A 14,481-nucleotide genomic window follows, 5' to 3' on the forward strand; every position below is an offset into this window, starting at 1 on the left:
AATTTTGATCACTATTCGACATGGTTATCTTTACACTTTGAAGGGATAATTAGAAAGTTCAAAAACGTGGCACAACACAGAAGTTATTTTCTAATTTAATCACAATATGAATTGCTCCACTTAATTGAAAACGAAAATTAATTAGAAATAAAAAATATACTTGATCAAAAAATTAATTGATTTCTTCGGAATTTCAATACATTTTTTTAATTTATTCAATTAAAGATATACTTGGTTTTTATAGCAAAACTGAAAAAACAATTTTAATTGAGGAATCAAATAATTATTGTATTTTTATTAATTTATAATTATTTCATCTTTGGATTTAAAAAAATTCTTGTATTTGCGCTGGTTTTTTTTCAAATAAATAAATAAAATTAAAATACGATTACGATTTTCATTTCAATCATTTTATTAACTAAATTAAAATTTTAATTGATTACGTTTTCAACCTCAATCAACTTTTTAAATAGAAATAGTTGGGAGATATTTTTTCTCTGAAGGGTAAAGTTACCCTTATACTTACACGGTTATATCAGTGAATAAGTGGGTAAATAAATAGTTGTTTTTATTATTTATTTGGCATGTTTGCTTTTTTAAAACTACGAGATTTGGTTTTTATTTTTGCGGAATAATAAATTAAGGAATCCATAGGTTTTTATAAGTTACATAATGTATGCGGTGTTTAAAATTAACGTTCAAATTTATTTCATTCTTGTTCTGGAATTAGCTCAGAAGCCCATACATCTTGTGGCCAGCCAGTACGTCCTTTTGTTTGCCGATTTCCAGACTGCAAGTATACAAAAATGAGTAAATCTTATAAAACCAAGAATATATAGTTTTAATATATTAGACAAGTGAATAAAATTTTTCGACTTAAAATGAAAGCAGTGATTAATAAAATTATAAACACAAAAAAGCTCGTCCAGTTCTAAACATTTTATCTTTACACTAATATGTTGGCATTTTTCCCAGTTCGAGAGGAAGATAATTGAAGCAAGAATACAATTATGACACATTTAAATTTGAGTTTTGAATTCATGTTATTAGGAGACCAATATGAACTCCTTTTTCTGATTTTTTCTTCATGTGATGATTTCATTAATTTTTGACGATTTTTTCTGAATTGCTAAAGCCAAGTTGTGCTTAGTCCAACAAATTTTGTTTTCATGTAAAGATCGCCATTTTTAAGTCCAATCATTGAACTGTAAAGATATTTTTACAGTGTACTTAATTTTTGGACAAAAATGTGGGAATAAATAAAGGAGAAAGAAAGAAAAATGGCAAAATCATTTCAAAGGACTTGAAGCCGCGACCGAGGCACAGGGACGTATGGGCACATCTTTGTTTATGGTACCCGTTTACCCTGAATGAACTTTGTTTGGCTTCAAAGAATAATTATAACGGTTCTCATCGGATAATATTTAATGAATTCCTCACGTATATATATCTCTCAGGTTTATATATCTGAATCTTATTTCGATTCACAAATTCAAGTATCTCAAATTTTATTTTTTTTCGCCCGTTCTTTAAAAATCCAAGATTTTTTTTAACGGTAAATAAAGGCTTTTGCATATATAAAGTTATACACTCAGAAAAAAGTGTCTTCGAAAGTAAAGGAAAAATATTGATCAATTTAGTTTAGCCATTTTATTTCCATTAGGTTAAATTTTTGTGTTTCAGTAAAAAAAAATCCTAAAATGAAAGCAGTTAGGAATAGTTCATTAACTAGAATAAGCCATGGAATTTTACTAATAATGTTTTCTTCACTGGGTATAAGAATTTACTACACTGAAAAAAAAAATCATGCCCGGTTCCAAAGATTTTGTCTTTACTTTCAAAATGTTGGTATTGATACCGAGCCAAAGAAGCGGAGAATACAAGTAAGGATACTTTTAAGACACAATTGTCTTTTTAATTTGGGTTTTGTGTACTTGCTTCTAGGAAGCAATTTTTCGCCTTTTCAGCTTTTTTTCTTCATATGCTATCAAAGTCTTTTAAAAACGAGGTAACGACAACTTTATTTTCCAAATTAAGACTCGACTTCCAGTAAAAATTATGCTATGTTTCAAGTAAAAAACGTCTTTAAAAAAGTGTTAGAAAACTTGTCCTATATTTGAACGATTTTTTTTTTGCTTTATAGTCAAGATGCAAAAAAACAATAAATTTAAAGACAATTTCATTAGATTTAAAGAATTTTTATGAATTATTAAAGTCAAGTGGACCTTAGCCCAAACATTTTTTCTTTCATGTTATGATACCCATTTTTAAGTGAAATCACTTAATTATAAGGACAATACGACTTCATTGAAAAGTTTATCGGCTTTTGGACAAGGAAAAAAACTTTATATTAGAGAAATGCGTCTTCTATGTTAAGCAAAATTTGCATTCGTATTTTAAAGAAATAAAATCTTTGGTCTCACGAGAATATTTTTTCAGTATACTGAACAAGAAAATTTTATTCACTGATTACAAAGCATTCGTAAAAATAAACAAAAACCGAACTAAAACCAAGTTTCCTCAAATTTAGTAAAATTTCTTATAAAATGATAATTCCGACTTCCTTTCGGAGAGATTGTTAAAAAATAATATAGTAAAATAATATAATAAATAACAAATAAAATATATAAAATATTTCATTTCTCTTTTGGAGAATAACGGTACTTAAAATTTGAACGATGTTTATCACCCTCTATGCTACGATTATCATTAGCGATTTTGTCGCTATACATCAATTCGATGTACCGTTATATGAAATTTGTAATGAAAGTTAGAAGTTCAATAGCAAATAGTTATAGGTGCATTGTACATAATTTACATTTTTTTCGCTGAAGAGTGCAGAGGCTCATTACAGTTTCGTTGTGAATAATAAATATAGATTGTGGGATAGTTACATTTATGTTTTTTTTTTTTGTATTCAGAAGAAATTTAGTGCAAATTTTTAATCTTTAGTGAAAAATGACTCGAGGAAGTGAACTTTCAGAGGAAAAATCCCACAAACTATGGTTGTGCTAAACGCAGCGGGCGCATTCCAATCGTTGACCAAAGGATAAAGCGACATATTCGCCAACTTGCTGCCAATGAAAATATGAGCTGCAGAGAAATAAAAGCAGAATTGGGTCTGAATGTGACTAGACAACGAATTCAGAAAATTATCAAGCACGATATAGGGCTAAAATACGAAAATAATATGCTTAAACCGTGGTTAACACAGCACCATAAAATGCTCGTATTTATTTGCTGAAAATATAAGTTTTGTGACGAAGGGTTCGAAACGATTATATTTAGCGACGAAAAGAAATTCAATTTGGATGGCCCTGATGGCCATCACAAATATTGGCGAGATTCTCGGTACCCTCGTCAAACTTGGTATAAACGCAACCACGGGGGTGGATCTCTTATGGTATGGGCAGCTTTTAGAGCACGAGGAAAATCTAAAATATGTTTTGTCCCCACTAAAATGAACGCAGAGATATATGTCGATTTATGGAAGAACAATTTAATAGATTTTGCAGATGAGTTATATGGTGAAGTTTGGACTTTCCAACATGATAATGCTCCCATCCATGTTGCACGCCTCACAAAAAACTTTTTAAGCGCTAAGACCCGATCTAAATCCTATAGATGATCTCTGGGACATATTATCCGCTAAGGTATTTGCGAAGTCCAAGCAATATACAACACTCAAAGAACTGAAGTCTGCAATTACGGCAGAATGGGATAAATTCGATATGGCAACTCTGAAAAACTTGGTATGTTCTATGACTCACCGATTACAGCAAGGGCAGTACTATATTGTATTAGTTAATTAAACTATCTTAATTTTATTTTGACATATAGCTAAAATATAATTTTGCACATATAAATATTTTCTATGACTATATGAGTATATATTTTCTGTCAATGCCAACGTTAAGTAAAGATTTAGTTTATGTATTTTAGTAACGTACAAAAGTGTAAAAAAATAAGAAAAAAATGTTTTCAATAACAGTTCTTTATAAGACTAGGACACTAAATTTACACGTTGCACATATAATTTTTTTACGGTGGTATGTAAGATTTTTTAGGAGGGCACCCCAGCATTGAACCTAAAATATAACAACAATCATTGACCGCTGTTTTTAGCAGACTTTTTTCAATAAGTGTAGACAAAGTCAACGAACATTTCGAAAGCTAATTTAACTTTATTTTAGTTCATGATAATTAATTGTTTTGTATTAAATAAATAAATAGCGTGAACAAAAATAAGAAAAAAAGTTTTATACAAATGAAATACACCATTTTACTAAATTCGAACTTCGCACAAAACAGTTCATACTTTTTAAAATGAGTAAATTTTATTACACTAAAAAAAATGTACTTGGATCCAAAGATTTTGATTTTTCGTAAGTATTTTGATATCGATTACGACCCAAAGATGCGGCTTTAAAATAGAGACATTATTAACCCTGGAAAGTCATCCTTATTTTTTGTACACTAACGTCATCCTTCGTTATTTTGACTACGGCCTTTTTTAATTTCTCTTGTGATCAAAAATGAGAACCAAAACTTTATTTTCTTATTTAATTTCTTTAAATCAGTATAAAACAAAAATGGTTGAATTAGTATAACTAAAATTTATCATTTCCCAGTCGTCAATAACGCATTTTAGATCGAAAATTAAATTACTCGTCGCCATTTTGACGAAGGATGACTGTCTAGGGTTAAGGGACCTATCTAGCTTTAAATCTTGGATAAATAAAATTTAAATTCAATGAAAAAATTAAAGCAAAGATATAAACTTTCTTGTAATGAAAATTATATTATTAAACAAATTGTTCATAAAATTATGTAAATTGCTTAACCTTAAATCTTGCAAATTAGATCAATATTTTTTCAGTATAAATTTGGGTTCACTTAAAATCTTAAAATTTAGCACAAAATATTCTTTAATAAAGCTTCTTTAGCATTTTCTCATTAGCTTTATTGTAGAATCTACACCGAAAAAATATTTAGAATGCGCAAACTAAATTTTAGGATGCGCAATTTACACAACAGAAAGGACCAATTTCTTTAAAATAATGAAATTTTAATTAAAATAATGTTTATAATCGCTGTTTCAAATTTTTTTTATTACATTTAGGACACAAATAATGGAAATTTACATCTCTCCGTTAGAGTCGTATGTCCTTGAACTGAGGCAAATTTTCGTCAAGATAAAGAAACAAATTTTTGATTTAAAGAATCGTCCTTAAATTAACTGAAATATTCAATTATTCGATTAAAGATAAAAACGCTTTAAATATAGGCTAAGACTTATTTTGAGGATTTAGCATCTTTGGTTTAAAGTGTTTGTGGAATTAAGCAAATAGTTTTTACTTTGAAGTATGCGATATAATTTGGATTTTTAAATTGGCGCTTGTTTGTCGTGAATAGCTTTATTAATCCTAGATTTAAAGCCAGACATGTCGCAAAAAAACTCTATATTTTAAAGAAGCCGCATGTTTGGCTCGGAATCATTACCAAAATCCTTAAGGGAAGGTCGAAATCTTTGAATTCAAGTATACTTTTTTTTTGAGTGTACACAAAATTTACTTACAATCAAGCCTTTTCCCATGGTGTAATATTTTGGCACACGCCACTATAACTCTGTGAAAACTTGATTTTTGACGTAAAACACGAGAGATTATGTATTTATATATAAGAGCAAACTTTTTTAAAAAAGGGGGAGTATTTCCAAATAGAAACCATTTGAGTTCACAGAGATAACATTTAATGCAGCATCACATGAAAAGGGAAATAGATTTTTCAAACAATTCGATTTTTCGAAAAGGCCATGTGTTTTTATGTGCACAGAGGGCAAACTGTCTTCTCGTGCACTTGTACCAAATCCATATTTCCACATGCACAAATAGTCTCTAAATTGATGTTGATAAAAATGCTTTTTAACTTTGAATATAATTCTCTGATATTGAATCAATTACACCACCAATGCCTTTTGTTTTTGCGGGATTTTATGATTATGACGTCTGTCTGAGGGTCGGGATAAAAACACTTGCTGTTGGATTAAGTCGTTTAACAGGCGTGTACCACTTGATATTGGCCACACCAGCAAATAACACAACAACAGCTAAACGCACTTAACACCGTTACGGATATATGGCTGGAGTAACGAAAATACCCTTCATCCTCTCTTGATGTCCCACCACCATGTACAATTGAGTTATTAACAGAAAGTAGGGAAGCATTAGAAATGCAGAATTGAAGTTCAAGAGATGCCATTTGAGGCAGCTAAATGGAATCTCATTCTTGTAGAAAATGCCATACTCCTGGACTGATGTGCCAGCAGGGATGGAAAATACAATTTTTAAGTAAGTACAAAAAGTGTATTTTTTGAGCAAAAAAGTACTTTTTACTACATTTCAACAAAAGATTATTGTCAAGAGCTCCCTTAGAATGAATTTTAAAGAAATTAAAATTTTGTTTGTCAACTCCTCCATTTTAAACATTTTTTATAGGTTTTGGAAGAAATCTACCAAAAATGGTATTTTTTTTTTTACTGTTTTGTAGATTGGTAGAATTCATGGGACTTCATAAAATGTTTATAGATTCAAATTTTTGGCAAAATTTTCTATAGAAATAAAATTTTGACAAAATTTTCTATAGAAATAAAATTTCGACAAAATTTTCTATAGAAATAAAATGTTGGTAAAATTTTCTAAAGAAATAAAATTTTGACAAAATTTTCTATAGAAATAAAATTTTGGTAAATTTTTCTATAGAAATAAAATTTCGGTAAAATTTTCTATAGAAATAAAATTTTGGTAAAATTTTCTATAGAAATAAAATTTTGACAAAATTTTCTATAGGTATAAAATTCTCTATAGATATAAAATTTTGACAAAATTTTCTATAGAAATAAAATTTTGACCAAATTTTATATAGAAATAAAATTTTGACAAAATTTTCTATAGAAATAAAATTTTGACAAAATTTTCTATAGAAATAAAATTTTGACAAAATTTTCTATAAAAATAAAATTTTGACAAAATTTTCTTAAAAAAAAATATTTCTACAAAATTTTCTATAAAACTAAAATGTTGGTAAAATTTTCTAAAGAAATAAAATTTTGACAAAATTTTCTATAGAAATAAAATTTTGACAAAATTTTCTATAAAAATAAAATTTTGACAAAATTTTCTTAAAAAAAAATATTTCTACAAAATTTTCTATAAAACTAAAATGTTGGTAAAATTTTCTAAAGAAATAAAATTTTGACAACATTTTCTATAGAAATAAAATTTTGGTAAAATTTTCTATAGAAATAAAATTTTGGTAAAATTTTCTACAGAAATAAAATTTTGACAAAATTTTCTATAGAAATTGAAAACTTTGAATTTCCAATGCCATACTCCTGGACTGATGTGTCAGCAGGGACAATTTTTAAGTAAGTACAAAAAGTATATTTTTTGAGCAAAAAAGTACTTTTTACTACATTTCAACAAAAGATTATTGTCAAGAGCTCCCTTAGAATGAATTTTAAAGAAATTAAAATTTTGTTTGTCAACTCCTCCATTTTAAACATTTTTTATAGGTTTTGGAAGAAATCTACCAAAAATGTTTTTTTTTACTGTTTTGTAGATTGGTAGAATTCATGGGACTTCATAAAATGTTTATAGATTCAAATTTTTGGCAAAATTTTCTATAGAAATAAAATTTTGACAAAACTTTCTATAGAAATAAAATTTCGACAAAATTTTCTATAGAAATAAAATGTTGGTAAAATTTTCTAAAGAAATAAAATTTTGACAAAATTTTCTATAGAAATAAAATTTTGACAAAATTTTCTATAGAAATAAAATGTTGGTAAAATTTTCTAAAGAAATAAAATTTTGACAAAATTTTCTATAGAAATAAAATTTTGACAAAATTTTCTATAGAAATAAAATTTCGGTAAAATTTTCTATAGAAATAAAATTTTGGAAAAATTTTCTATAGAAATAAAATTTTGACAAAATTTTCTATAGGTATAAAATTCTCTATAGATATAAAATTTTGACAAAATTTTCTATAGAAATAAAATTTTGACAAAATTTTCTATAAAACTAAAATGTTGGTAAAATTTTCTAAAGAAATAAAATTTTGACAAAATTTTCTATAGAAATAAAATTTTGACAAAATTTTCTATAAAAATAAAATTTTGACAAAATTTTCTTAAAAAAAAATATTTCTACAAAATTTTCTATAAAACTAAAATTTTGGTAAAATTTTCTAAAGAAATAAAATTTTGACAACATTTTCTATAGAAATAAAATTTTGGTAAAATTTTCTATAGAAATAAAATTTTGACAAAATTTTCTATAGGTATAAAATTCTCTATAGATATAAAATTTTGACAGAATTTTCTATAGAAATAAAATTTTGACAAAATTTTCTATAGAAATAAAATTTTGGTAAAATTTTCTACAGAAATAAAATTTTGACAAAATTTTCTATAGAAATAAAATTTTGGTAAAATTTTCTATAGAAATAAAATTTTCTATATGAATAAAATTTTGGTAACATTTTCTATAGAAATAAAATTTTCACAACATTTTCTATAGGAATAAATTTTTCACAAAAAATGACGCCCATTACATTTCCATTTCCAACGAATTTTGTTTAGTCTGAAAGAAGCAACTTTAACAACCAAAGAAAACTTTGAATTTCCCAGAACAGAAAAAAATTATTTGCGTGCTGCTATGCTATAATTTAAAACAAATTTAGATTTCTTAAAAAAATCAAGTTATATTCTCAAAATGTAAATTCTGCAGTAGTTCCTACATTTTTTTTCTGTTTCAAATAAATTAATTTGGGAGAATGGAGTTAACTGTAACCGCTTTCCAGTTTTCTACCTCTTTCATTTTAGCAGTTTTTTATCCTGATGTGTCCTGTAAATAAATTTCATTGTGTTTGTTTCAATTTCACCAGCAGCAACGTTTAAATGCATACAAATATTAAAAAAAGAACTAAAAGAATTCTCACAAATCCCTCGATTATTTTTCGAGATTTCTGAAATGCAACCCCTATTGGTGATTTGATGTGGACTTTCCGACTTTCTCTATTGTATGTCAGACACCCAACAACACAAACTCTCGTTAATATTTGGTTGAAAACATATTACACACTTATCTACTTAAACTTTGAAAATTATTATTTAAGTGTTGCGGTTTTTATTGTGGATATCCATTTTGCTGGATTGCTCATAAATTAGACAATACAATTTACTTAAGTGTCGTTTAATGAGCCATCTCGTTTCTGCCCTCTCGGTTATTCACAAGAACATCCGCATGCACCACTACCACCACCCCTTGCATCAAGCAGAATTTTCCCTGATGCTGTCCCCACCTCCCGTGTTCAGAATAAATTTCGTTACCTCTGTTTTGTGTCAAAACATGGCATGGCTTTTGTTTGTTTATATCCCACATTACATTAATCCTTCGTAAAATGTTTGTATACATTTTTGTATTCCTCAAAAAAAAAAAAAAAAAAACAACCGACAGGTCCATAATTCTTTATGGCATTCGGTATTGTTTAATAATTTGGCTAAGTAGATTATTATGTTTATTGCAGTTTGCAATTTACGAGTTTGGTATACAATGACTTACCTTGGTTTCATTTCTTATATACGCTCTTTTTTCGTGGGAATTTTTTCGATGTAATGGCTTTAAGTCCGCCCGAAAACCACTATTGGGATCTTGATCGCCATCTAGGACATCTACTAGATAACGTATGTAAAGTATTGCCAACTTCAGCGTTTTAATCTGAAATATAAGAGATTAAGAATCAAATTTTTATACGATATGATATTGTTGCTAAATTAAAAAAAATATGTATGTATATATTTGTGAGGCAACACAACTTATATATCGATGGTTTAATATAAAAACGTTTAGCTTAATTGGTGATTGTGGCTAATTTAAAAAATATCTGTGGAGCCACAAAACCTAAATTTAAAAAAGTATATTTGTCCCACATACTTATATATAGATGGTTTAATTTTAAAAATGTTTAACTCGATTGGGTATTGTTGCTAAATTAATAAATAACTGTGAGGCGACACCATTTATATATCGATGCCTTAATATAAAAAAGGTCTAACTCTATGGTTTAATATAAAAAAAGGTTAACTCGATTCTTAACCTAAATTAACCTAAATTTTTTATAAGAAAATTGTTTTTATTTCTTATTTAAATAATGTTTAATTTTTTTCCAAATTTGAGTTCTGCCAGTCGTCTTCAATAAAAAGCAAACACGCTATTTAACAATAAGTTATACTCCCCCATGTTCCGAAATTCGGAATCGCAAAATTTTAGTTTGGCCATATTTTCTTGACCCTGAAATTTTTAAACTTAAATCATGGTAATATAGTTCTCTTTAATGAGAATTTCAAACTAAAATTTATTGGGGTCCGAAAGTATCTCAATTTCTTGCGATTTGCGATTCCGAATTTCAGAACATGGGGACTGTATACTTAAGTAAAGAAATTTCGAAACCTCTTCCGCTGCACAGTATTCAGTATTGGGACCACTTTAATTTACATGCTACATAAATGATCTTCCACAGTACCTAAGGTATTGCAAAATTCATCTATATGCAGATGACGTGCAGATTTATTTGGGTCCGGATAGACCCCTATTTGAAGATGCGGTCAAGATGGTGAATGATGACCCTCTCACTGTTCATAAATGGGCATCATCCAATGGTTTGTGTCTGAACTCAGATAAATCTAAGTGTCTTGTTATTAAGGGGCGAACCAGGCACCAAATTGCAGAACCCAACATTATCCTCAATGGTCACAGGATTTAAATTGTTAAGTCTTGCAAGAACCTGGGAGTAATATTTAATGAAAATCTAACTTGGTCGAATCATATTAATAGTGTAACTGAAATAACATATAACAAATTAAGAACACTCTGGGCGTCACTCCACAGAATATACACCAAGAAAAAAGTGCCTTCGGAACTGAAGGAAATATGTTCATCAATTTAGTTTAGCCAATTTATTTCCATTAAGTTGAATTTTTGTTTAAAATAATAAAATTTACTTGCTTCAGTAAAAAAATCCTAAACTTAAAGCAGTTAGGAATAGTTTGTAATGACACTTTGCAGTGTTATAAAACATTTTTAGGAAAAATGTCCTTTTTTGAGAATCCTGTCAGGAAACTCATTTTTGACAAACACCAAAAGCTAGGACTACGGGAGTCATCACAAAGGCTAGCTAGGCAGTCGGTTGGGGGGTTCTCGTCCTTCCTCAATGTTTGCCTGTTCAAACATTCCAATAATAAATTTTAAGACTCCCTATTTTTTAAATAGACTAAAAAATAATTAAAAGAAGAAAAATGGTCCGTGTTACTAAATTGTAACAAAAACAAAATACCCCAATAAATTTAGTAACAAATGAGAAAATTTACAACAATTGGTATTGGCTTAATAACTTTAAACAATGGCGGATCCTAGATGTTTTTAGGATCTCCATGCATAATTTCCCCACCCTTCCTGAGTTTTACGTGCATGTACATTTTGTAAAACCCCCATGTTAAAATCTAAAACAAAATAACTATTTTATCATCACCATCATCTGTATAGGAAAACTCAAAAATTAAGTTTAGAACTCCATATTTTCAAATATATACAATTTTGTTTATTTCAAATCATAATTATTATAAATTATAATATAAATTTAAATCTAAATAACAGAGAAATAAAAAAAATATGTGGCAAAACTTCAAAATATAATACTTAAATGTTCAATTGGTTTTAACCCGTTAGATTTACGAACAGATGCAAAAAAAAATCAAATAAAGAAAATGATATCTTAGAAGGGAAAATAATTAAAGCCAGAAAAAATTGAATTAAAAATTTTAAATTTCTTGCATATTATTAAATAATCTCGTATTGTGATTATTTCATTGAAACGATTAAAATTTATTCTCTCATTATGTGTTTTCCTTAATAATTAGTGTATCAAGTACATGTCCCTAGATTTAGTAGGGTGAACACTGCCAGTATGCATGTGCGACAACAAAATCATTGAACACCGGTACAAAACTCCACGAAAAGAAATATGCAAAAAAATTACAACACTTTCACCAAGCCTAGCTCTCTAAATTTTCTAATCTTCTTTTACACTTTACACAGGTGGAAAGAATTTACAAAAAACAATTCACTTACCCCAGAACATCTGCTGTCGATTGAAGAGGCCTTTTCAACGTCGTTTGATGCTGGGCTGCTTAACTTTTTTGCTGTGGAGCCAAGATTAATGAAAAAATAGTGTTTATCATACAAGATCACTAATAATTAATCTGGCTACTATTAGGGCTTTAATCACTTTACTTCGTTATGTTATTCAATATATGTTTTTTTCTTTTTTTTTTTTTTTACACAATTTTACTCACATTTTGCATTTTCTAGTTTAAAAAAATTTAATTCATTTAAATTTGTGTATAATATTTTCTTAATAAATTTTCCTGGACACTTCAGATATTTCAACATGATCAATTTGCACTTTCTCCATTTTGTTTTAAACTTTGTTGTTTTTATGTTTTTTTTTTTTTTTCAATTTACAAATTATCAATCTTTCTTCCTTACTCTTCAAAGTCAAACCAAGACTGTAATGCCAAAACAAAAATGGAGATCATCAAAAGTGAAATGGACCATGTTCTTTCTGTCATTCTATCAATTTTTGCTTTACATATACTATTTGTTGTTGTTATTTTCGATAATGTTGCAATTTCTAAGAGGTGTAAATCAATGCAAAGATATCAAATGGTATCAAACATGTTACAACGAATTATATTCCATATAAATGTGCATTATGATTGCAGCATGTTTGATCAATTGCAACATGGATATTAGGGTTTTACATTTTTAGTTTATGATTATGGAGATTAAGCAAAATTTTAATTAAGAAATTTTAGCATAGTTAGGAGGCTTAGCTCAAAATTTATGACAAAAATACTAATAAAATTGCCCTTCTCAATACTAGTTAATTATGTAGGATATAAAATTTATACTTATGCTGCAATGGCCTATATGGTAACGCAGGAAATTTAGCGGGATTCTGGCAAAATCGCAAAAAAAATATTTTCAGTTGATGGAAATCAATTTAAGCCGGGAATTTCAGCAAATTTATATCGAAATTTAGAAGCAGAAGCTCGTTCACTTTTCTTGATGTAAATTTGCAATGATGTAAATGCCTTCGTTGGATGTTTTTGGTGTATATTTCGGGTTGTTTTCACCACGTGTTGCAGTACATGTATCTTTCTCCCCCAATGTTATGAGGATTTCCCAACAAGAATCACAAGGTAGTTATGTCCTCATCCAATATGGACTAATCCAAAGCAAAAATCCTTCGGACAGAATCCGTCCAGAAATTTGGATGAAGTATTTCTAAAAATTATTTTTCTTATTAGGAAAATTTCATTCATACTTTCTTTTCTACTAAGCTTTACCTGTGATTTTATTATTCCCAGTCACTGCTGATAATTGCTTAATAAATTTCAATTGACTTATGATCTCGAGTTGTCTCCAAAAAAATTAATTTAAAATTTATTTGAAAAATATTTCTTAAACTTCACGATTTGTCTTCGATGCGTTCGCTTCAGAATGTGAAAGAAAAAGGAAGTTTATTGAAATTAAACGAAGCAAGAAACCTATCAAGAGCGTAACTAGAAGGAGAGGCGTATATTTAACTGTCAAATTAATTGGAATATTCCATCGATAATTTAAGCTATCGATTATGCATTCAATCTAATCAAAAGGGTTGAAATAAATGATGCCAAAACCAATTCAAAACAATTTTATTTCCATAAGCCAGTTTACCAAAGCCAAAATTTTTTTGTGGATTTTTGAGAAATAAATATGAATTTTATGTATTATTAATTTATTTTGGATATTTCGGTGAAAACATTTATCATGAAGGTCACGTCAAAAAAAGTTCATTACAAAACCAAATAATTCTGGCTCCTTGAGCAACAGAATTAGTTGGAAAATAAAATTAAAGCCTGATATCTTTGGCATGAAAAGTGCCAACTAGTTTGCCATCAAGATCCTCCAATATATAATAATGGCTTCCAAGTCTTTCCCGAACTTTCGCTTTTATAAATATTGGTGCCAATTTGGCATTAAACTTTTTCTCTTGATTACTTTGGGCGAAATTTCTACGGAAAACTTCCTGGCCAACGTTGTAAGTCTGTAACCTAGTTCGCAGGTCATATCGAATCTTATTTTGCTCGTAAGCATCCTTTATATGTTTCCTTAAATCCTGACGAATTACCTGTAAATGGTCATCCCTAGATAATTTTACACAGGGTTCCTCAAGCAAGTCTAAATTTCTCAATAACTTGTATGACGACCCATGCGTCATCATATCAAGTCCAAATAGTGCCTTGTAAGGCGATGTTCCGATTGCCTGATGGTAAGAATTACGGAGGGCACAACTTATGGAACTCAGATGTTGATC

At 28.3% G+C, this 14,481-nt stretch overlaps 1 protein-coding gene and 1 long non-coding RNA gene across 2 annotated transcripts in view; both read right to left on the minus strand.

The window, feature by feature from the left end:
* Positions 1–562: 562 nt before the first annotated feature.
* The window catches only part of Hand (heart- and neural crest derivatives-expressed protein), a 32,953-nt gene continuing 19,034 nt past the window's right edge, over positions 563–14,481 (minus strand). The window contains exons 4-5 of the mRNA XM_075294083.1: positions 9,627–9,782; positions 563–790 (exon numbers count right to left, since the gene is read on the minus strand). Of these exons, the coding sequence (XP_075150198.1) occupies positions 710–790; positions 9,627–9,782 (237 nt within the window). The 3' untranslated portion in view covers positions 563–709. The remainder of the gene's footprint in view (positions 791–9,626; positions 9,783–14,481) is intronic.
* Positions 12,192–13,592, minus strand: LOC142227526 (uncharacterized). Its single transcript, XR_012719881.1, has 3 exons — positions 13,472–13,592; positions 13,034–13,409; positions 12,192–12,262 (listed from the first exon to the last, which is right to left on the minus strand). It is a non-coding gene; the product is annotated as an uncharacterized LOC142227526 (long non-coding RNA).

This window comes from Haematobia irritans, chromosome 2 (assembly GCF_050003625.1).
Source record: "Haematobia irritans isolate KBUSLIRL chromosome 2, ASM5000362v1, whole genome shotgun sequence".
Taxonomy (NCBI): Eukaryota; Metazoa; Arthropoda; class Insecta; order Diptera; family Muscidae; genus Haematobia; species Haematobia irritans.